Raw genomic sequence first — 23743 nt, 5'->3', positions numbered from 1 at the left:
GTGTGAGAGAGAGTGAGGGAGAAACAGGAGGAAGACTGGCAGACAGAGAGGGAAGAGTAATTTTCCAGTGTTCTTATCTGTGGGATAAAGATATAAAGTAGTGGGACAGTTTACTTCAGATTAAAATGATTAGAGAACAGTATGACAAGGAGAGAAGACATGGGCTGAGGGGGGAGCTCATTGTGCTCTTCAGATAAACAACCTGCTCAGGGACAAGGGCGAAAACTAAACACATCAGGGACAACAACCTCACAGCAAAGTGTACGTGTCCTTTTGCATGCTGGTTTGGAATAAAGCTCTGCACTGTCTCCATCTCAATAAAGGATCAGCTCTGCCTGGTGTTTATGTCATTACAATGTGGGACACACATGTGAAATAGAGCAACAGTGCTGGACTGATTATGACATCAGCACGCGTATCCAAACAGTGGAATCACAAGTCGACATCATCTCATACCTACCTTTGTTCTCTGTGTCTGTGATGACAACCTGTAAATGATAATACACCGCCCTCTGCTGGAGCTGTAGAGCTCCTGCAGGATACACACTGTACTTTAATAAAAGGGTTGGTTCTCACAGATTTCAAACAAACACATTGTCTCACCAACTGGTATTAAGCTATGCAGATAGTTTTGGTTTTGAGACCCACAGACTGTATCGGTTGTGTGTACCAATGACTCTACACTAAATCCTGCAAAACCACCAAGTTGACCATTTCCCCCTCAAGAGAAATTAGGTCGATGGTTCATATTTCTAAATATTTCACCTTAAAATGTGTCTTCCTCTTTTCATCGGTCACAAACTGGCTCAATGCATGTGACAAGGAGAGGAGAAATCCTAGTAAAAGTGCTAAGTAAGAGTTTTTATTAGAGATAAACAAACATACAGTATGTGCAGAAGATGAGCACTGTGTGTGGAGACGAATTGCATCAGCAGTGGGTGGAATGTATGGATGAGTTGGTGGAGGCCTAAACAGGTGCACCAAGTTTATCAGTGCAGGCAGAAAGGGAAAGGTCACAACTGCATTCATGTTAATCGCTCACTCTTTTGAAATTAGTACCAATTCGAACTGTATTTTACTTGTTATAAGGACAAATTTATAGTTGGACTCAGTGTTGTTTCTTGTTCAGGTAGAAATATAGTTACACTGGAAAGGTGGTAATTTCAACTAAAGCCCCATTAACTTGTAAAGCTCTTGTATTTTCATGCAGAAAGAATAAAAACAAAGCACCATCTTCAGAAGACTGAGACGGGACATAGAATATCAAAGCAAATACTCATTTAGTTCAGAGACAAAACACACAAAATCACAGCATTCCTCACTTGCATGTTTATTTCAGCTCCAGTGTTACATACTGTAGCAGCATTATCACAATCATTTCATATTAGCATGGTCATACTTCCCAGCATTCCTGTTCTTTAGATGGCTCTCTCTCTCAAAAACCATCCCAATTATTTGTGCGTTCTAAAACTATTTACATAATGAAAACCCCCGTGTAGAATATCAGCCATCCTGTCTCCTTTCAAATGGAAGCATCTATTAGAAACACTCCTTTGACACGTTAAAAGTACAGTACAGGACAAAAGTGTTGCAACACAGCTTGGGAATTATGATTCACTATTATGAATCACCACTCCAAAAGGAAGGATGGGGAAGGAAAAGCAGTGCTGACTGCAATTAATCAATCATTTTACTTTTGTTTATCAAATGATTCACTTAATATCAGGAGTGGAGTTTCGTCAATAGACCCGGCTGAACAAAAATGAACACATCGTGGGCAACAAACTGTGGTTACACTTCGATTAGAATAACACATCATGAATCGATGCTAATTGAGCCACTTTTATATTCAAGCTGAGAAAACAGCTCATCCATTCATGTGAGATCCAAAACAAGTAGTGAGTATAAAAAGAAGTTAAAAAAAAAACCAAATAGGTCATCATGTCATTTTCCAAACACATTGAAAACCTTGCAAAATAACATACATACTGCTTTTTCTCAAGTACTTAGGATTCAATGAAATATTTTAAAAAGGGGGAAATGGAAATGCTGAGGCACAAAATACTTTCCTGACAATAAGCCTCCAGAGGATTTAGAAATTAAGAGATTAAGCAACTGAACACTACTCTGGTTGGAAACTATGCGGCTAAAAAGGTAACACAATTCACGCAGGCAGGCAAATAGTATTGTAATTACAGGTTAAAAGTAAGATTCATAGCACACAATGCACGTCTTTGGTATAGTAACAATTAGCGCGATGTACAAGCACAAAGAATCTGCTGAGGGTTTGTGAGACCACTGGAATCTGACGAACCCTCTGAACTTCACCAAAAAGGGGGAAAACAAAACTCCATAATTAAAAACAAATAAATCTAACTGCTTGCTGGATAACATCAATATCTGGAGGAACGTCTTGACTACTGAATGGAAAGTATTCCAGAGGTTGGCGAGAGCAGAGAGCACACGGGGAATGTGAAACTACAACAGGATGAGTGACCATAAAAGAGAAAGCATTGCCTGCTCACCAGCTGCTCAGTCCGGTACTGGTCTCATGGAGATCACCCAGTTAAAAGTTACCATGTTACATTTTGGATCACAGAAAAGTCTGCACTTAAAATCTTCAGTCATACTGTAAAAATAGTAAATATATAATGTACGACCTTTAGGTTCATGGTCAAAAAACGTCACACCGATACAAATGAAGGTCAGGGTTGAGACATGGACAACATCACAAGTAACGGCCTCATTTGATCCACCTTTGGACCGTTTCTCAGAAAAAGTCACGGTCACCCTCACCTGAACACAAATCATCAAGCGGTCGTCTCTCTACAGCGGGTACGATCCTTTAAATCAGGAGCAACGGTTGGTTAACTGGACTACTGCGGCCTACACACCGTGATACTGAGAGAGAGAAAGAGGGTGTCTCATTGGGAAACTAGGGTGTTTTGCACTTAAAGCAAAATGATATGACACAAAAAATAGAAGTGTTGCAGACTGGCATTTGACAGTGTGGTGCAGAGATTATGCACCTCAGTTATGACATAAAGAGCCACTATAATCTTATTTCAGAATAAAACGCTTCTTTGCTAGAAAAATGTTCTCTGTCAAAAACCAGAGGGCAAAAAGAAAAAATGGTGGAAGCAGTGTTTAATATTCATGAGGCACTGTGGACAGTGCAACTGTTGTGGAGTGAAAAAGAGGACTGTGTTGTGAATGAGTGTTCTTTTTTTATAAATACACAATGAAAAAGAAACAAACAAACAGCATCGTGTTTCCTCCACATCCGTAAAATATAAGCCTCTGAACGCCGACAAAATAAATAAAAAGATTCAACATTAAGAACTATAAACATCATTCAAGACAACTTGATTCTCCTCGCGGGCCTCCACGTGTAGAAGAGAGTTTGGAGAGTTGTAGTTCATGAGTTTGTGGGGTGGAGGAGGAAGAAGAGGACCGTTCGACTCTTCCTCGTGTTTCTGTCCTTTTAAGAGTAGTAACCTCGGTTGCATAATCCTGGTTGTGCAACATCCTAACTTGAAACACATATTTAGGTGAGGGAACAATAAGGAAAGCCATTGTCTGCCACTCTTTCAGCGAGACAATAAGTGATGATATTTCCTCAAACAGCACACTTTCCATTACATGGGTCGAGGTCCCGCCTCCTGCTCACGCTGCTGCTTAGTCAGGAAGTACTTGAAGAACTCGTACACTGACCAAGCGATGGCAGTGGAGGGCATCTGGTATATAACCCGAGCTTGGGCCCCTTTGAAGAAGGCCACTAGGCCACCGAGCCGGTACACTGTCCTGAAGGCATTAGCCATTCCCGATAAGTGGCCGCTGATCTTCATGGAGTTAAGCGCTACATTCTCTTGCGTGTTGAGCAGAGTTTTACAAACGTCGAGTGGAGTGGTTATTGCTGCGGAAATGGCTCCCGCTGCTGCTCCCGACACGATGTGGCTGCCGGGGTGGTAAAGTCTGTGAGGGTTCAACTGCTCCTGCATCAGCTCGTAGGTGATGAAGTGAACGGCCTGGAAAGGGATGTTCATGGTGAGCTGTGTGCTGTAGCTGCGGTAGAAGGCGCCCAAACCTTCAGTACGCGTCACTGTTTGGAGACAGTCCACAAGTCCTCGATATGGCGAGTTGTACATTTGCATCCTCTGCTTTACCACTGAGCCACGGAAAGACACGAGCAACCGCGTTAGCACGACTTATCACACACAACGTTATACTTTATTCAAGTAATGATCTTGAAGAAGTCACTTTTGGCGAATGAGGAAACACAAAAGGTGACGGAGCCTATGGCCCACTGTGGATTTAAAAAGATTATTTTATATTTTTAATTCCTGTCGATGTGTCCCAAGAAAACAAACCCAACAATGCACCCGTTTGTTTGAGTGACCTCCCCTGACTGCGGCCAATGTATTGTTGCTGAATTATTTAAAAACAGGCCACACATATATAGATTCATTTTTAAATAAGTCCAGAGCATTTCCTTAAACAGCTGTGCAATGTTTTACTCAACTCAAACAGGAGGGAAATGGCACATTTGCTGTGGACTATTTTCTGCTGAGGATTGATCTACATTTCGGTGCTTTAGTGAGTATTTACTGTATGTGGGATTGACTCAAAACAAACTCGTGCATATGTAGATTGTAATGAAGGAACTCGTCTTCCGGTGCAAAGATGCATCTCATTAAGGTTGTTTATTTGCTTTTTGGAAAACAACGGAGCTGAACGGCATAGAGTATATGGGGTCTTGGAAACACAGATAATACTTGTTTCATTCACTGAAGGTTTTGTTCTTTTCATGGGATTTGTTGACAAGAGAGTTAAACAACTTTTTCCATTGAAAGTGCAAGAAAAGAACCATTTCTTCTTACCTTCAGCTGGGTTCATGATTGCATCATGGAGAACAGTGGCCACACTACCCGCCAAACCTGTAACACATGAACATATCTGTCAGGTCTTCAATTAATGAAAATATTAAACAATGTTCAGTAGAGGTCGGGGTGATTCACCAATTTCTAAATACACTACATATCCCAGATATCATGTTTGATTTTTTTTTTCATATTTCAAATAAGGCTTTATAACTCCTTATGTAAACAAGACATGGCATTAAAATGATTTATCCTTGTTGCGTAGCCTAGTTGGATCCCCTGGTTGTAGTACTGTGTTGTGGGAACACGTACCATTGGCCAAATGGCTGTTGCCTCCACTCTGAATGACGTCACTTAGAGAGCGTTTGACATGCTCATAGCAGGCAAAGTAGAGCGCGTGTGCGGGCCCCGCTCCCAGCATGGTGATGTTGAGGCCCCTCAGCGGTCTGAAGACCCCCTCAGTCTGGATGATCCTTTTCAGAGCCTGATACACACCCCGGTACTGTGCATTCGGGTCTGGCTGCAGACACTGCATCCTGGTCTGAAAAGAATAAAAGAGATTTTTAAACCATTGCTCATCATTTAAAGCTAAAGAACTGAACGCTCTGCGTGAATGAGACTCTAAGAGGCTTTAAAGTGCGCACCTGTAAGCCAACGGATGATTGATGCATTGTTCCCCCTCGGGCCGTCACATTGTTCCGACATTAAGTGTATTTGGCAGCAGTGAGGTCCTGACTGAGTGATGCGTGTCCGTGTCCCCCCACGAGGCTGGTGTGGGAGGCTGTGGCAGCGCTTTGTTTGACTCAACCATGCCAAGTTATCTGGACACCACAAAGCATGTTTGTATTTGCAAAGCGATCTGGGGCCGGCTCAAGAGATAGGCTACGTCTATCTTCTGCAGCATGTTTCCTTCCTCTGGCTTAACAATAAAATATCTCTTTCATTTCAGTTTGATCCAGATTTTGGTACTTGGGGCACACAGAACTTCGGTAGCACAGTTCATATTTGAAGTTAGCGTGACTGAATCCATGCACTATGAATCACATTGTTCTTTTGAAGGCGGAGGCAAAAGTGTGATTCTCGTTCTTAGAGGCCAGGCCAACGGAGAGATACAATTGTTTAAAGACTTAGGATCAGTTTGCTCTCAAGATAATCTGAAGGGCAAATTATTCTGGGTGAGTAGAAAGCGAGCCGCAGGCCGTTCAAACTGTAGCACAGGACCGGGCTGTTCTATAGGGAGAACTATATGAAGACCAAACGCCTAATGCTCAGTGTATGAACAGATAGTGAAGTTATAGCGAGGTGCAATCCTCTAAAATTAGGTTAACATTTGGGAAAGTTGTTATGTCTGTGAAAAGGGTGAACACTAGAGAAAGATTATGTTCATTTCTCTACCACAGAATGACTACTGGCCTGGCCCAGATATCTCATTATCAGACTTAACTCTCTAATACTGATAACAGTATTGGCCTTAAATAGTTGGGCTGTATCCACACTGTGTCTTGTTATATGCAACAAGTATCTGTGCGAGTCCAACGAAAACAAATACTTTCGCAAAAACATTTTACCATCACACGGACTGCACCAACAAGAGAGTGCAGCAATAAAAAGCAAATCAAAATGCTGAGTCAACAACATTAAGTGTGTGCAAATTTGGATGTGAAGAAAAGCTCTGGTCTAACATGAAACTTTAAGGAACTGTGAAGACAGAAGATGAAATGTAGTGAAAACTTATTAGTCCAGCAGTTTAGGGTCTAACTTTAGCACAAGCATGCAGAATAGATCCTTCGTTTCTACAGTACTCATGTGAAACATCAAATAATAGGACTAATAGGACCGCATATAAATATGTCATCTATATAATTGTCCACCTAACACAATCATTTAAGCACAATACTAAAAAAAGGAAACGCCCCCATCTATTACATCACACACCTTCAGCTCTGTGGCGATTCACTAATCAACAGAAGAGCAGCACACACACACACACACACACATACACACACACACACACACACACACACCCACACACACCCTTCACTGCAGGAGGCTGATTCCAAATGTGCACAACAGCGATAAGATCCGCCTCCTCGCATTAGCTCAGGATACTCCCCGAGTCCTAGCTGTGACGGTTTGTATTGTAGTTCTGGGAGGTTGAAACATACCGGTTGAAAGGTTCAGTGGCGATTGTTACAAGTATCCACTAAAGCAAGTCTGATAAAGTCACCTCCAGCTTGACGTGAGACACCAACTCATTACTTTAACCAAACTAAACATGGAAATAAATGAGGCATTTCACATTTTGAATAAATTCAAATTCTTTGTCAACTCCAGACACACACTGATGAAAGTGAAGGAGCACCTCCAGCTGAAAGGTGCTTGTGTAAGCGTAGAAACCCCGAGAGGAAGCAGCGGCGGTTTGTGTAATCGAGACACACGAGGGTTCATTTGGACAGACTACGACACTGAAACAAAGAGGATATATCACGGCTTTTTTCTTTTTTCTTGCAGTTTGTTAATGAAGTAGCCTGTGCCACATCAAGATGAAGAAGATTATCAAAACAACACTACATTGTTAGAAAATAAAAGCTGAGCAGAAGAGGAGGATTGTTGGGGCAAAGTTCACATTCAAACCAACAGTTTGTGATTTGCTTTACAGACACAAGCTTAAAGCTTAGACGTTCATTTAACTCAGCTTCTGAACATGAACTTCAACATTGGGCTTTAAGCTAAAGGTGGCAATCATTGATGAACAAAAAAAACACGTAAAAAGTGCTGAAGTTAAGAGAGAATAATGATTTCTTAACGATTAGACATTCACAGAGCATCACCTCACTAATTTGAGCCTTAGGTACGAATGTATAAATGACGTTAAACCAATTTTTAGGTTTGTTTTATTAACAACAATGAGCTCAAAATAAATAGATATTTGTAAATAGCTCATATTGTGCACAAAGTGCATGTATGTGCACTTTACTATTTGTAATATCTGCTTGGATGAAATGCATTTTGTTGCATTTGCAACGACAATGAATTAAGTTAGATCTAACACAGTAAATAAATGTCAAAGTGAATAGATTGAGAACATGTAACATATTCTCGGTTAAATTTCAACAGGGACACAGTTAACTTTAGTTTATTGGTCAATCAATTAGCTGCACTAACATATATTAGTTACATAGTTTCGAAACATTTTGACAAAGAATTGAAGACCCTTTAATATTGGAGGTAACGTTGAGTTTTGACATATTTTGCAACAAAACGAGGAGCTTGACCTTCGCTTAGTAGGGCAAGTCTGGATAACACGTCGTAACATTTATTACCTACAAACTAAACAAACACAGGATAGCATGGACACGTTTCTACACACAGCCAAACGAGCTTAAAGCGAGGAGACCTTTGCTGAAATGTGAGTACATTGAGGTGACACTGGACCTTCAGCTCAGCTACGTTAGCAAAGTTAAACAGTTACAAGGAGAAAGAAGCTACACCTGTAACTGCTTGCCCGGCGTAGCTGCAGCAGCTGCACGTGGTGTTTTTTTTTTATTTGAGTAGCGTCACCCTGCTCAACTAGTTTGTTCAGTAGGCTGTGGAGCTTTCATTAGCTAACACCGAGGCTAACTATGGATGGACAGGTTGAACACTTTATAGCTAATGTCCGTTAGCACGCAATAGCACGCTTGTCTTCAGAGTTAGCAGCGTAGTGTGTGGCTGGTTAGTGAACGAGCCGTATGTGTGTGCGTGTGTGTGTGTGTGTGTGAGCCGCTTCTGTGTTTGCGTTACCTTGACAGAGTCCACCGGGTACATCACCGTGTGCTCCAGGACGCCCGCCACGGCTCCTGCTGTCATGTGGGTCGTCACTGAGACATGAGGTGGCAGGCTCTCGTAGTCTCCGTCGCTATCATCGTCTTTGCTTTTCACCTGCGACATCTCCAGCGATGCCACCACAGGATCCGAGCTCAGCTCCATGCGTGGAGAAGCTGTCTGTCTGTCTCTCTCTCCTCCTCGGTCTTCCGCAACGAGATAGCACGCTCAGTCAGAGAGGTGTCGGCGGCGTGGACGACCACAACATCATCTCTACTTACGGGACTTCCAGCGCCCGTGTGACGTCCGCAGCTGGGAGGCGTGGCTAATGTGACTGTGGACCAATCGGTTCGCGGCTCCTCAACAATAGGGCGGGCTCTCGGTGGAAGGCGACCAATGAAAAGTTCCCGTGGTGGATTCCTCTGACACTTCACTGCGCTGCGGTGCATCCCTCTGTTTTTGAATGGGTTTGACAGAAGTGTAATCGCAGTGGTCCTTCTTGAATAGATTAGTAGGTTTGGTCTCCTTATCACGCGACATCTGTTTGTGTTATTATTATAGATAACTCGTGCAGCTCTCGTACCAGTGGTGACTAGTTTTACACAACTACAGTACATACATATTTACATAAAATAGTTATTATAGGCTAGGTGTTCATTATGCAGGAAGGCTCCGTTCCAGAGAGTCAAATGATTAATATATTGGATTATTTTTTACTGATTCATTTACATACAATCATTTTTTAATGCTGTTGTTGGTCGAGGTGATTCCCATACTTACTACTTTTTATATTGTCTGATTATTTAATCAAGAACATTGCATCATATTTTATCAACTGATCTATTGTAAATAAAATCTGAAAGACTTGCAAAGTCTGAAATACACATGGGAGCGCAACAAGTATAACATCTTCAGTAAAAATTCAGTAAAATGATAATAATAATAATTGTATTGGTATAGTTATTTTCCATAGACAGCATAAAAAGAAAAGAAAAACAAAACAAAAAGAGATTAGAGGGAACATAAACAGACAGGACATATTTCTTACTTTTAAATAATAATTGTATTAGTTATTTCCTTTTCTGGATACTTTACTTACTAGAAAAAAAAAGAAGTATCAAAAGTATTCCATTCAAGAAGGTAAAATGAATAGAGAGAGCTTGCACAACACCGTAACCCCCTTACATTTGAACATACTGACCTGCACACATCAACCCTACGTCCCGTCAAAGGGGTGCACCGCATGCTTTAGTTTCAGCTCCTGAATAAGAAGTGTAGATTAGTTGATACTCAGATAATCCGCTGGTTTGACCAAATATAGGTCTAATAAAGATTCATTGGTTCTCTGTCAATCCACTTTTCTTTTCACACATCAGAGTAAGATCCAACCCTTTTGTTTCCTCTATTTTGATTGGTAAATGATATATATAACTATGCTTTGTCACTTACCATTGGCTGAAACACAAAGCCGATTGCAGTGTCACTGTGGGTGTGTTGGCAAAGCATTGTGACATATCAATGACTCAGCGTTATAGGAGCCTTGGATCGTAAAGAGACACTTGTTTGAGCAGTGTTGTTACAGCAAGTATACACATGTTTAGTATAGGGAAACTATGCTTCTCCACCTTTTAATGGTGGAGAAGCATAGTTTTGTCTAACAGAACGAGCAATTGGTTAGCCAAACACTTTGTATTATAAGAACTGTGCACATTTTCACAGTAAAAGTATCTTCCCATCCAAGTTTGAATCTGTAACTGCAATGATATACAGATTTATAATGTACTAAAGTTATTTTACTGTGGGAGTTGTAATGAATGAAAGCTACTAAGGCTACTAATATCACCCAGTGAAGAATGCACAAGGTCGCGTAGTGTCCCACATGCAGAGTGCATCAAGTATTAACTCTTCTCTCACACAGAGAGCATTACGTGCTGGATGATGGGAACCTGGAACGCTCCATTGATTGTTTAATTTTTACACATTTGTCATAAAGTGGACAATTCTTTCAGCAGTTACGGCAAAACTGAACACTGGAAGGAGCCTTGATGAAGACATTCGCTCAGCATTTCTAATAATACTCCACACCTGATGACCCTCACATGTTATCGCATTTGTCCATTTTCCATTACCAGCAGCCTTACCTATAGGGTCAAGTCTAACATCTTAAGAATGACTGATTTCAGATTCACACCAATGAAAGAGTTTGATTAGATCTCTTCCTCATGAAATAAACAGCCAGACAAATATACCATAAAAACTTTATTACTGAATTGTCATGTGACATTTATTTCCCCTCCATCTGTGCAAACATTTCACTTCGATCGTTTTCTTATAAATAATGGGGCATGGGCTCTCATTTACAATCCCCTCACAGCAGTGATATGACGGCTTCTGAAAATGAAGTCAAACATAAATATATGCAAAAGTACCAACTTTAAAGTCAGATGACCCAACAGAAGAATGTCAGCAGGGCTTTGAGAGAGAGAGACGAATACTTCTATTCTTGACAAAAGAAAAGACGTCTTTTGGAGAGTTCCCCACCAGTGACAAGACATGTATTGCACTAGCATAGCTCTTAAAGACTACTTGTCTTGTTGAGGCATACATTTTTGGGAGAGACGCCAAAAAACAAAAAAACATTCCAGCTGGAAAGTGCATCTCAAGTCCTCCCTCCACCAATTATAACTAGCATTGCATTTGATCTTCCAGCAGAAATAGCGAGTGCTTGTACCATTTAACTGTAAAAAGAAAAAAAGAAAAGATGTGATCATCGACATAAAAGGCATAAAGAAAGGCAAATGTCCAACTTTGTGAAATGCAAAGTATAGACTATAGATTCATTCAGGTGTTGAACATGTGATAGTGAACAAAGTAGCATTATGTTTGTCTTAATTAAAAAATAAAACAGAAGACACCTGGAGGCAAGAATGTGGATTCTAAAAAAGGCCCATCATTACTAAACAAAATAACTTAAAACAAAAATATGTTCATGGCTCAGGTGAGCCTGAAGACTCGCATGTAATCTTCCTCATATGTCCAATTCTCAATCGATATTCTCAACAAGCAGATGGCCTCAAAGTCAGACATGCTCTCCAGACTTTTACGCTCTAGAAAGTTTAGAGGTCGAGTGTGGGTGGGCCAAGGCCCTCCTCCAACCACGGCACAGAGGAGGAAGGGGCGCAGCGCCGATGGATGCGACGGAGTCGCAGTAAGTACAGCATAATAGACAACAACACGATGAAGAAACAAGCCAGGAATAAGTAGTGGTTGTTGACAAAGGAGAAGCTGTGCCGCCAGTGAGAATGCACTCCTTTCAGGCTTTCAAGAGGGATGTCCCTGAAAGAGGCAAAAAAATATATAAATATATATATATGCTTTGAACAAAGACATACTGTGTATACAAAAATGTCTTTACATGTTCAGACCAGATGAAGTTTGACTAGATTCTTGGAAGCATGCTTTAAATTTATGCAGAGGAACATGTGATAAGAATCAAACAGCAATCTTATACAAAGTAAGCTGGATCAGGACCCCATTTATAAATCACCGAGGTCATGAGCTCTGAAGATTAGCCAATCAATCCTACACTTACATTAAAGAACAGGTTATTAACGATCACTACTTAAGGTTTTATCAGTAAAGTGAAAAAGAACGAGGCAAATGTGAGAGAGAATCCATCTTACCTCAAAGGCAGAAAGCGTGTTCTGTAGAGAATAGCTCCAAGAGTCCACTGGACCTCCTTATCATAGACCAATAGGGCGGTCCTCAGGTTTGTATAATTGGCTGGGAAAGAGAAGCCCGAGTGCAGCACTTCATACATCCATGCTGATTTAAAACACTGGTACCTGCGGACATGAAAATGAAACCATTGATGAACAATCTTTATTTTGAGCGTTAGAGGCAGTTTGGCAATCCTGTGTGACTCACTTCAGTCTGTGGAGGTCAGCATGTGAGGCATACAAGCCCGAGTCAAAGCGTTCCCTCAGAGTCTTCCACTGGGTGGAGCAGTAACTCTGTAAGTGTTAAACGACAACATCAGGAGAGGTTCTAGTGGTAGGACACCAACAAATAAGACCTCAACCTCCGTTGCTCCCAAATAATTAGGGAACAAGCGGTAAGTTATTGAGGGTTTATGTGGCATGCTTCGTGAGAGTGGATGTGATCTTTCTATGTAGGATATACCTTGGCAGCCCTGGCATACTTTGAAGCGTTATAATCCCCCCCCATGCGCAGCACGTCCTCCGTGCAGTAGTAGAACTCGGAGAAGCCGTAGAACTGACTGTGGATGTAGTCGATGGCCGGCTGGTAGATGCCGCTGAGGGAGGTTAGGGTCTCGTTGGTGAGGTTGAGGAACGGCTGGAGGATCCGTCGACACGTGTCAAAGTCTCCCGTGCCTCGCAGATGCAGCTTCTGTGTAGATGGACCGATTTCATCCTGCAGGTCTGCAGGCAGACAAGGGTCCAGGAGGGGAGAGTCCGCTGTCTCACCCATATGCTGACCTAACAGCCTGGAGAGACCAGTCAATAGTGTAAATACACATTAATGAGATCCACCTCTTCCCAAGTTCCTAGACACTCGGGAGCCCACTCTCAAGGCTCTAGGACCTTCCAATCATCTAACCCTAATCCTAACCCTAACCTAACCCTAATCCTGTGCTTAAATTAGACAAATTGTCTCATGAATGAGATTTTGAAGGGCTTTAATTTTGGAATCCTACATCAGAATGTCCCGGCCATTTCAGAGTGAGACCCTGAGGTGGTCTGATATTAGCCTGTTTTAAAATTATGTTTTAACAATGCACCGTTTTCTCTAAAATCTCATTTGAAATTAGACAAATTGTCTCATGAATGTGATTTGGAGTGAGATCATTAATACTCTGTACCGACTGGGATAGAAAACATTTACCAAAATAAAATAAATAAAATAGCGACGGCTGTGGATCTCACTTGTTTTGCGTGGTAGTATTTCTGATGACACTCTCCTCATATCTTTGCCGCGCTGCATTTCCTCCAAACCCCAGGAAGGTGGACACGTACACACGATAAACATGCTCTGTGCGATGCGCATCACACCCCAAGTTGAACTCGGCCAGTAAGTTCTTGGCAACTTCCTCCTGGGGAACAAGAAAAAAAATCAGTCTGCGAATAATGACACCCTTATAATATTAATATTTATTCAAAATAAATATTAATATTTCTAGTTCACTCTATCTCAAAACAAAAAAGAAAACGCAAATGGGCCTCATCCATCAACTGCTCTTAAGAACTTTCTTCTTTGAACACATTTACACGTGGCTGCAAAATACGTTTTCTTCAGTCCTACAGTATAAAATAGGATAGAAATTACTATATTTCTAAACATATAAGTGGAAAATATATATATTTTTATATTAGATGACATGAAAGCATTTAGCTTATTTTCAGGCCTGTTAAAATTTTAGGAATGCACTGAAACCACCACCCAGCTGTGGCGTAGTAGCCTATTTGCACTACTGATGTTACTGTATTTGTAAACGGCACGATACCGTTTTAGGCTCTAGCCTAATTATAATATGAACTACAGTAAGTTATATATTTAAATACAGTACTGCACTATTTTGTATTTTAATCATACACAGTATGATACAGCAGTTTGAAAAACATTTTAAACAATAAATACGATTCAGAAAAATAGCTGATTGTCCGTTTCATTACTTTATATTCTTGAAATAAATATACAAATGTCAATTAGAAGGTAATCTCAAAGGTTTTAAATGTTTTCACTGTATTTTAAAAAGCATTATGCTCTTTTAAAATAAATAAACCCTCTTTAGACTTTTGCTTGGGCGTCTGAATCTCTGTGTGTGCACAAAGCCCTTTTATTGGGGAGTGGCAGGACGTTCACCTTTGCTAATTTGGATGAAATGGAACACTCATTCAATTTACGAGGACGACATTATAAGAACACACGCACAGACATTTCTGTGGTTAAAGAACACATCATGAATCTGACGTAGACTTCTCTTGGATCGTAGGAAGATATTGGTGAATGAGGCCCAATGAGAGCAAAAAGCATTATTAGTGTATGCCAAACCGGCTTATGTACATAAAACACTAACAACAGAAATAAATAATCTTAACATGAGCAACCTCCATTGCATCGGATGGTTACTACGTATATGACTCGATGTTTTCAGTTCATAAATCCTGCTATGGAGTCATGTAGCAGGCTTACAGTATGCCTTCAATAGTGATGGATGGAGAGCAGACCATCTCCACGGGACAAAAATGGTGCACACAGGGTTTAACCAGGGAATGAAAGAGGTTGAAAGGAGGGAGAAGAAAAAAGGGTGAGTGACAAAAAAACAAAGACAGCACAAAAAAACTGAATTGGTTGTGGATAATAACCTGCTGTGGAGAAGCAAAGCTTACAGTTTTGGGCACTTCATAAGCGATCTGAGTGGAGACCCCGCCCATGTCCAGGACACCTGCAGTCCTCTTCCTCATCAGCGCCTCCTGCTGCTCGCTGCCTGGGACATGAACCTCCACTACAGCTTCGCCATCTTGACAGCAGAGAGGTGACAGAGTCGGGCAGAGCAAGGATATCATGTGACTACATGTCTTTCAGTGGCAGAGGAAACAATTTAATTTTAAAAATGGCAAACTGTTGACCATTGTCCTTACCATTGTGCACATGGTTAAACCTTCCGAGGACAAAGTTTATTCCAATCCATGCATAGACACCTAAAGCAGAGGATTACAAAGGGTTATGTCAATAAACTTTTACCAGCATCTGAAATCAATGACGTGGTGAATCAAAACTATGCCGATTTGCATTCCTATATATTCCTATTGTCCCTTTTATTTACCTTCCTGTTTTCCAGAAATCACTTCCACGTGGGAGTCAGAGAAGAGGAAGTTGAAGTGGACTGGGATGTCAGTTCGCAGATCCTCAAGAAGCGCTTCTTGTTGACTGAGTTTAATCAATCACAAAAACGGCCTCATAAGACACATGGCATTCATAACATTAATGCTTCTCTTAGCATTGCTTAGACCTTCTGTATAAACATTTCTTGCAACTATATTTATATCTGGAAGCAGTGCAGGTTCACGTTATAAGATTGTGCTCATTGACTACCTTTCGGGAAGGATTCTCATTCCGGCTGTGCACAGAATGTACAAAGGTGTTTCTTGGTGCTTATTTTTGGGAATGTGTTGGGCTGCGAAGCTCAGCAGTGGATAGATATAATCACTGGCTTTCTCTGGTGTTTTAGCCAATTCAGAGATACCTACAAGGACAAACGTAAAGGACCAAAAATACATTTTACAATGAGTAAAAAACAAGCTAGCATGTAAGGTTTTCTTTTTATATTTGAGAGTCTTTAAACTGTTAAATAATGCACATGTCCTCTCCTTTAAATACTGTATTTATTCAGCCAGGTGTATCTCACCTGGTTTGATCTTCATGACCACCGGCTTGCGGTGTTGATCTCTCATTTGCCGAATGTCCAGAAGCTCATGGGGATTGCCATTATGCCGGGGCCAGCAGTACACAAACACCCTGGAGCCACTGCTGCCGCAGTCCACCACCAGACCATAGCTCAGGTTGGGGTTGCTTGTGTCCGTTACATCTACATCGCTCACCTTTGCCAAGTGCCTTTTGGACAAAAGAGAATTGTTGAGACGATATTGCCCGTGTTCACCACGACATAAACACTGAGGCGGATGTTGAGCAGTTTACCTGTGGAAGTGACTTTCCTCTCTGGTCCAGCTGGCGTGCCCCTTCCCAGTGACAAGCAGCAGGTAGAGCAGTCCCATGAGGCAGAGCACCAGGCCGATGAAGAGCAGCTGTCTGAGGGAAGGCGTCGGGAGCCGAGGAAGAACCTGGGACGACAGGCTGAAGTGCCACGAGGCTGGGAAAAGGCACGAAAAGCTGATCCTGCCAACAGATGTAAGAGAGCAGAGCCTGAGCAAAGTAGGCCTAACATTGTCACAGATATGAGATATGATGAGTTTATTAACTAATCCACATTCCCACAAATGACAGCAAACCAACCTTCCCATGATGTAGATTGTCTACTTGTTAGTACTTTAATAGTAAATTAAGAATCAGTCTGCTGCAGATCGGAGCTCTGGCTTGTTCCACGGCTCCATCCCATTCTCCCCACTTGTCATCGTGACCTTTTAGGGCAAAAGATCAAACGTGTTATCATTTGTCAGGTAACTTACGTAAGTCTGACGCAAGTGGTGCGATTAATGAATGCCGGTATGTTCGATATATTGCGACGTATCACTGCTTTAATGGGCAATTCAAAATAATTCAAACGGAGCCAAATGTAAAGGACGACAGGGAAACACCATCGTTAAAAATAAAGAAGTAACGTAACATTTCCAAACGTCAACTGACGTGACGTGTTTGGCTGTGGGGGCTAACAAGTTAGCTGAAAGCTGAATTTGACACCATGTTACGAACTGTCATTGTCAACACAGTACAGTTATATGTTCGTGGCCTTTAAATTATTTCATACTTACTAGCAAAAATGTAAAAGTCCCCCCTTCTCTGGAAAAAATGACATATCTGTGCAGCAAGATGCTAACCGCTGGCTAATGTTTAGCTAGTATGTGGCAGGTCTCCGGTGAGTGACGTGGTGGTCTCGAGCACGGTGCGTTTGATTTTGTCACCACGTTACCCGGATAACAAGTTTAGGCGCAGAACGTAGAAACCACATAGAAGCCTAAACCGCCCAACAGTTTTCTTCTTCGTTTTTATTTAATAGCGGGTTGCAGCCAACATTAAGGCGCATTACCGCCACCTAGTGGCTGGAAAGTGAACCAGTAAAAAAACACCAGTCCGGTTTGTTTCAAGTAACGTTTACTAATACATTAAACTGCTGTCGGCCATATTATACATTCGTTTTAGCTCTTTTATGATTCATGATTTTTCAAAACTGATAAATGCTTGATTTTTATCTAATGTTCTTACCATTACATTCACCAGTTTATATATATATATATATATATATATATATATATATAAATCACCATCATATATTATTTTATTGTATATGCATTTCATTAATTTGCAATGATCAGATTTTTTTCTCACATTGTTGTAGACTAAAGCAGGGGTCTTCAACGTTTTTCAGGCCAAGGACCCCCAAACTGTTAGAGAGATGGAGCAGGGACCCCATATATATATATTGTATACAATTGTGTTTTATATTAAACTGGGCCTAATGCCATGTATAAACAAACCTTGTTATTATGCATTCAATACTAATTCACAGGTTCCTATATTCATGTCTTTATTTTAAGTAACCTCAGTCGGGTCTGTTTCCATAACATTTAGGGACGCGCGTGAGCGTGTGCGTGTGATTGGACAAGAGAGAGAGAGAAATATGAATTATTTTCTCATATTCGTCAAATATATTTTTTATTTGTTTTATAGTTATTTTAATTTTATCTTTCAGTGCTCTATTACTATTCAGTATAGCTGTGAGTTGTAACTATTACACAACCCGTCTCTGCTTATTCTAATACAACATCTGTATTGGAAACGAGAGAGAGAGAAAATCAATACATTTTACCCAAATATTCAGTAAATGTAAATCAATTTCCATCAGTTATTTAGTAAATATAACTTAATTTTGATGGTATTCTTAGTAAACATAAATCAGTTTTCCTTGTGAAATATAACTCATCATTTGGCGTGCTGTTACAAAATCCAACACATTTTAACTGTTGCTTTTATTATAATACATACATAATTATTACATAATTATTTTGTTTAGATTTAATTAATTGATTCAATACTTTTTACTCAAAGTTGTAGTACTTAAAATCAAATCAATTATATTACGTGTCACTTTGTTGCAATCATTTATTTAAGAAAAATTGTTCCGAGTTTTTAGAGTGTACCGAAAGGCCACTCCATATACATATACAGTACTACCACCTCACGCAGAAGATACATGTTTCCTGTTCAATTCACCCATTACCTTAGAAAAACACGATAGTCAAAAGATTTATTGGAAACACAACAGAGAAACTACAGTTTATTCAAGGCCCAAGTATTCAAGTAAGAATATATTGCAGTCTGTCAGTGTCATTTAACTGTCAGTAAAATCAATGTTTAGCGTATAATAGGACTTTAGTTGCAAAAATAACAAAAGTGATAGAGTTTTAGTCATACATACTTACATAGATACTAATATAAAGTATTATTCATCCACCTTCTACAGTGGTGCTCCTGTATTGGAAGCTGCTCATCTCTTCACTAAGACCAGACAACTTGGACTTTACTGGACCTCTCCCAGTTCATCCACTCAAGCATACTGATCCGCCAGCAGTTACTCACATCTACATACTGGAGTCTCTGGCACCGTTGCGTTAAACTTTTCACTGTTAGCAACTTCACATCGGTGCGCGGCAGGTCAATACGTTGTACCCGTCCAAGTGGCATGGGAGGTGAGTTAGTGGACTCTGCAAAGAGGTACTGGTCCAAGTCCAATACGTGCAGTACATCCTCTAAAACGCAGTCCAGAGGGCAGGGCAGGGAGACCAGGGAGAGCTTCTCCAGTAAAGGAGAACCAGTCAGGAGACACTTGAGCACCCTCTTCAGGGACATCCAGGACATGGCAGGCTTCATTTGGCTGAACTCATAGGAGAAACTTTTAGACATAGAGACAAACAAGGAAGATGGATTATTTTTAACAGGAAGTAGCAGTATATGTCAAGGTTTACCTAAAGATCTTTATCAAATTAGGATTAAAATTAAATTAAATTGAACTTTCTAGGAAACAAAGACGTATTAGCAGGTAAATGACAGAAAAACAGCCTTGTTCAGTGAGTTAGATGCATGAATCTACACCATTTCCATTTTACTTTTACTTTGATACATATCATAGATAAGATATGTGTTAGGTTTATGAGAAACACCCTTATTTCCCTTGCAAGTCACCGCATAGCTGCATCAAAGACATGAACACATGTGCAGTCTGTATCAAGAGCAAACCGTAAATCCACCGACTAGGGTCGATAGTTCCTAGTGTACCACGTAGCGTATTAAGTAGCCTTACTTGAGTGTGAGAGAGCAGAGGTCGGGCAGCTGTGGGAGATCCTGTCCGTCCCCCTGATCCTCCTCGTCTGCTGCTCCCTGTGGGGTGGTGGGAGGTTCGGCAGAGATGAGCAGGTCTCTGAGTCTGGGACAGGCCTCGATGACCTCCAGTAGAGGGGAGCGAGGGCTGGTTTTCACCCCCTCCAGGGTGAGAGAGACCAAAGAGGAGCCTGCAACTTGCAAGGCAGGAAGGAGATCCACCAGAGGGCCGGGGTAGTGTACCGAGAGGCTCCGCAGCTGGCCTGACCACGTCTGGAGGCCTGCGGCTAACAGAGACCCCTGGCTTCTTCCCCTAGTATTTTCTAAATCATCAACGTTCACAGATATGGAGTAAATGTTTGGACAGGCACGACTTAAACTGTCCAAAGAGTCACATGATAAACCCTTGACGTCCTTCAGGAGCAGGAGCAGGCCTTCATCACCTGACGAATCTCTTCCTCTCTTTTTGTCCTCTGTTTGGTTTAGAGAGCAATTTGGCCCTTCATCACCATTTGCATCTTCCTCACTCCCACTACCATACCCACCCCACAAAATCCCCTCCTCCTCTTCTTCTTCTTCTTCTTCACCTGCTGCTGCTCCTTCCGTGCCTTGCCTGTGCCTCCACTCCCTCCACACCTCCCCCAGCCTGGGAACTCCTTCTCTGTCAGTGAACTCCTCTGTCTGGTCGAACCGTCTGTGCTGGATGAGACAGCAGGCCTGCGCAAGGCCCTCCATGGCCACTCTCTCCAGGCTGGGCAGGGAGAGAAGAAGGTAGGCTGCTGCCGCCACGGGGTCTACCTCTTGTTCCCCAAACCCAATATCCAAAGCCAGCAGACTGCTGAGGGGGAGAGGAGACAGGGGTGCAGAGCAAGAAGAGGAAATAAAAGACTTGGAGGTGCAACGAGGTGACCTGGAAGGACAGTCAGAGGACAGGAAGGATCCCCCACCTCCAAGAGGAAGAAGAGCAGCAGGGGAAAGTAAATGACAGCGGGATATGTCCAGGTGGCGCAGCAAACGCAGGCGATGGGCAATCGTCTTGATTACACATCTGTCACAAGGTGTACCAGCCAAGGAGAGCGAGCGCAGGGCTGGAAGACAGCACAGGGTTTCAGACAGGACCTTTGAGGGCAGCTGCTGGCCTCCAGACAGGTCCAGACTCCACAGACCCTGAGACCAGAAGGAGGAAATATAAGGACATTAACGAATTAAAGGCAAAAAGAGAAAAACAGAACAACTTTTACTATGCTTATTAAATTGTAAATTGTGCCGACCACTCCTGTTTACAGTGAGTTCGTGGAACACATTCAGGAAAAAAAAACAGTTTAATCTGTACTTTTATATTCTGTAAAACCAAAATTATGCCCCAGAAAATAAAAAAAAGTGTTATTTTAAGCCCGGAAAATATTGGCTACACAAACAATGTACTAAATGCACATCAGGAAAATGTTCTTATATCCATCTCATATTTAGCATTTCCTCAGGTGTAATAATCTGCCAAACTGTGAGAAACACTGACAAGATTCAAACCAGTGAGTGAACAACACTCAGACATATTTCTCTCTTAAAATAAATGAGCCACCTTTTATGCAGATTAAATGATTCTATCTGACCTGGCAGCGTGCAGCAATGTGGGCACAGAGGGCGGAGGTGACCAGACCAGGACAACTTTCCAGAGACAGGCCACGGAGTTGGGGGACCAGCACGAGGTGGAGGGCTGCGCGGGTCATCTGCTTTCCGGTGCACAGGAGCCACGTCAGCTCCTCCACCAGCTCACCCGCTACATGGAGAGTAAAAGATAAGAGAGACAGACATGGATTAGAAGTGATCAGTGACGCTGTAAATCATGTAATCTGTAGAGGAAGTATAGAGTTGTAAAAGGCCCTCTCATGTGAAATCACATGCCAAACACCTGCAGCCCCTTCAACCTCTGTTATTCCCAGACTTTAATATTCATATATACATATTTGTTGCTGATACAGTGAATTGTATATTGCTAAAGTCCACTTGGTTAAAGGACACGTTACTTGTAAGACAGGAGCATTGTATCGTTGTCTGTTAAATAAGCCCCGACACACTCACGCAGTACGTTGAAGGGCCCCATGATGTATCTGAATGTATAATGATCCAGGTAGTTATCCGCATAGTCCTTCGCCCACACTTCCTTCATGTTGTCTGCCAGGCTCAGCAGACAAAGACGTGTCAACGAAAGGACAAGGCCGTTTTCATCTGTGTTCCCGCGGCTCCCCATCCACTGCGTATTCCTCGTCCTCCTCCGCCCGGGCCGAGCCTTTGCCCCGGCACGTTCACCCGGAGCCCGAAACAGAGGCATTGCCAGACAGGGAGTGGACTCTGTGTGACGGGGAGGTGATAGAAAGAGAGAGAAACAAACTATTTCTGATACCAAAAACAATTATGCAAAGTAATGAATATTCTTATTTCTTAAGGCTTCTAAAGATAGCGTAATGCATAAAAAGTAAATGCACAAACAATTGTTCAGGACATTGGTGGCCACACCTTTTTGACTGTGGACCATATATAACTGGCCAAACAATAGTAAATGCGTAGTTTTCATTCAGCTATAGTGCAACTAAATCCGTATATCTAGACCAGAAAACAACAGAACAATGTTTTCTTTTAAAATAAAACACAGCATTACTAAGCAGTTTAACGTTTGACATTAAAGTCACACATTACAAAGAGTATTTCTGTATCTGCTGCTCTTAATTAATTTCAATGAATTCTATACTTTTAAACACCCACTTAAAATATTGTAACGGACTGAGTTATGTTATAAGTGTTACTGTGTTATCAATAAGTTGGTGATTGCATTTACGGAAGTCAGTGAAGGCCTCATGAGGATGTTGTTGTGTGGGTGCTGCGAGCCTGGAGAGAGAACCGGAAGCTGATGGTTAAGTTGGGAGAACGTTTAACGGACGGAGTGTTGTTTTGGCGTAGGCTACGGCCCACAGTAGCCTGTGTATTGTCCGGTAATAAAACACCACAAGCACGTCTCGTAGCTTTCTTGACCAAGGGTCGCTACAATATGATGACGTTGCGTGTAAATACGGAGATAAGTCAAGTTAAAACAGGAGGAAATTAAAATATTGGTTTGTGTTCATGGTCTAAGCACCCATTTAAGATTACAATTATTAATTAATTATAGAGACGGACTGAACGAGAGGGAGGTATAACTTAGTTAATAGTTATATCTATTTACAGTAGGACCATGAGTTAGTCAGTGTGATATCCAATAAAGAATCATTTATATCGCATTAAGACTTACCTGACAAATCACTGAGGTGTTGTACCTTAAATGTAATCCAGTAAATAAATAAATACGGAATGTAAAGCAAAAGAAGTAAATTTGGCAACCTTTGCTCTGCAGGATTCTCAGCCACACTTCCTGACGATAATCCGTGTGATTTTAGGCCTGAGTTTAGTCTCTAAGGCAGGTTTTCCTCTCAGGTGGTACGGGCTGCTGCCTATCACGGCCAGGGACAACCTCACGCGTATTCTTAAAAATAATCGTGGTTTTGGTCTTAAATCAGACTGTGAGTCTACCACGTCTTGACAATCTAATTACTGACGTGGCTGTGCACAGTCAGTTGGGTAATGTCTTCCTGAAAGACAATACTTCGGGTAGGTATACCCTCTAAAGCAGGCTAGATTGCAAAGGAGCTGCGTTTAAGGCAGATATGCAGTTCCCAAACCGTTTCACATAGACGCTTAAAAGGTTGTTTAATTAAGCAATTAAATAAGCACCTTTACCACGTCATTTTTGAGATTATACTGTTATAGATAGAAGAAGGTATACAAAAATGGTGCTTGAATGAAATGACACACATCGATATTTTTTCACTTAGCTCTGCGGGTATCAAGTCCATAGCTTTGTTACATTAAAACAAAAAACAACAGACTTGGTTACCAGGGAGAAATAAAGAAGAAATGATGACTGGATGTGAGTCACTATTGAGACTTCTGTGTCC

At 41.5% G+C, this 23743-nt stretch overlaps 3 protein-coding genes across 4 annotated transcripts; all 3 read right to left on the bottom strand.

Moving 5' to 3' along the window:
- Window positions 1-1364: 1364 nt before the first annotated feature.
- Window positions 1365-9973, bottom strand: slc25a37 (solute carrier family 25 member 37). Its single transcript, XM_079161195.1, has 4 exons — window positions 8664-9973; window positions 5193-5421; window positions 4881-4937; window positions 1365-4168 (listed from the first exon to the last, which is right to left on the bottom strand). Exons 1-4 carry the CDS (start codon window positions 8847-8849, stop codon window positions 3639-3641), a joined length of 1002 nt encoding a protein of 333 aa, XP_079017321.1. The 5' UTR covers window positions 8850-9973; the 3' UTR covers window positions 1365-3638.
- A 957-nt stretch (window positions 9974-10930) lies between these two features.
- On the bottom strand, window positions 10931-17321 carry entpd4 (ectonucleoside triphosphate diphosphohydrolase 4). Of its 2 annotated transcripts, none has more exons than XM_079161191.1 (13): window positions 17195-17321; window positions 16719-16843; window positions 16404-16601; window positions 16114-16319; window positions 15801-15951; window positions 15532-15635; window positions 15347-15406; window positions 15071-15225; window positions 13631-13797; window positions 12867-13191; window positions 12612-12697; window positions 12368-12529; window positions 10931-12020 (listed from the first exon to the last, which is right to left on the bottom strand). In XM_079161191.1, the coding sequence occupies exons 2-13, from the start codon at window positions 16724-16726 to the stop codon at window positions 11801-11803; spliced, it is 1842 nt and encodes a 613-aa protein (XP_079017317.1). In that variant the 5' UTR covers window positions 16727-16843; window positions 17195-17321; the 3' UTR covers window positions 10931-11800. The 2 variants fall into 2 exon arrangements, with proteins under 2 accessions (XP_079017317.1, XP_079017318.1); XM_079161192.1 differs by having other exon boundaries at window positions 15095-15225.
- A 1410-nt stretch (window positions 17322-18731) lies between these two features.
- On the bottom strand, window positions 18732-23160 carry LOC306697344 (uncharacterized protein). Its single transcript, XM_079161190.1, has 5 exons — window positions 23130-23160; window positions 21837-22106; window positions 21368-21534; window positions 19741-20924; window positions 18732-19332 (listed from the first exon to the last, which is right to left on the bottom strand). Exons 2-5 carry the CDS (start codon window positions 22084-22086, stop codon window positions 18939-18941), a joined length of 1995 nt encoding a protein of 664 aa, XP_079017316.1. The 5' UTR covers window positions 22087-22106; window positions 23130-23160; the 3' UTR covers window positions 18732-18938.
- Between the last annotated feature and the right edge of the window lie 583 nt (window positions 23161-23743).

Source organism: Pholis gunnellus, assembly GCF_910591455.1.
Source record: "Pholis gunnellus genome assembly, chromosome: 6".
NCBI lineage: Eukaryota > Metazoa > Chordata > Actinopteri > Perciformes > Pholidae > Pholis > Pholis gunnellus.
Note: the sequence above shows the minus strand (reverse complement) of the source record. Positions and strands in the feature narration are given on the sequence as shown.

Bases quoted from the DNA above. Each gene is read 5' to 3' on its own strand.
- slc25a37 (XM_079161195.1), bottom strand. From the start codon at position 8,849: ATGGAGCTGAGCTCGGATCCTGTGGTGGCATCGCTGGAGATGTCGCAG. The intron at 5,422-8,663 runs GTAACGCAAACA...TATTCTTTTCAG, and splicing joins ACCCGGTGGACTCTGTCAAG to ACCAGGATGCAGTGTCTGCA. The intron at 4,938-5,192 runs GTACGTGTTCCC...CATGTGTTACAG, and splicing joins CAACAGCCATTTGGCCAATG to GTTTGGCGGGTAGTGTGGCC.
- entpd4 (XM_079161191.1), bottom strand. The intron at 13,798-15,070 runs GTTATTATCCAC...CTTGTTCCCCAG, and splicing joins GCTTTGCTTCTCCACAGCAG to GAGGAAGTTGCCAAGAACTT. The intron at 13,192-13,630 runs GTGAGATCCACA...TGGTCTCTCCAG, and splicing joins AATACTACCACGCAAAACAA to GCTGTTAGGTCAGCATATGG.
- LOC306697344 (XM_079161190.1), bottom strand. From the start codon at position 22,086: ATGCCTCTGTTTCGGGCTCCGGGTGAACGTGCCGGGGCAAAGGCTCGG. The intron at 21,535-21,836 runs GTGAGTGTGTCG...CTCTCCATGTAG, and splicing joins GGGGCCCTTCAACGTACTGC to CGGGTGAGCTGGTGGAGGAG. The intron at 20,925-21,367 runs GTCAGATAGAAT...TTCTGGTCTCAG, and splicing joins ACATTGCTGCACGCTGCCAG to GGTCTGTGGAGTCTGGACCT.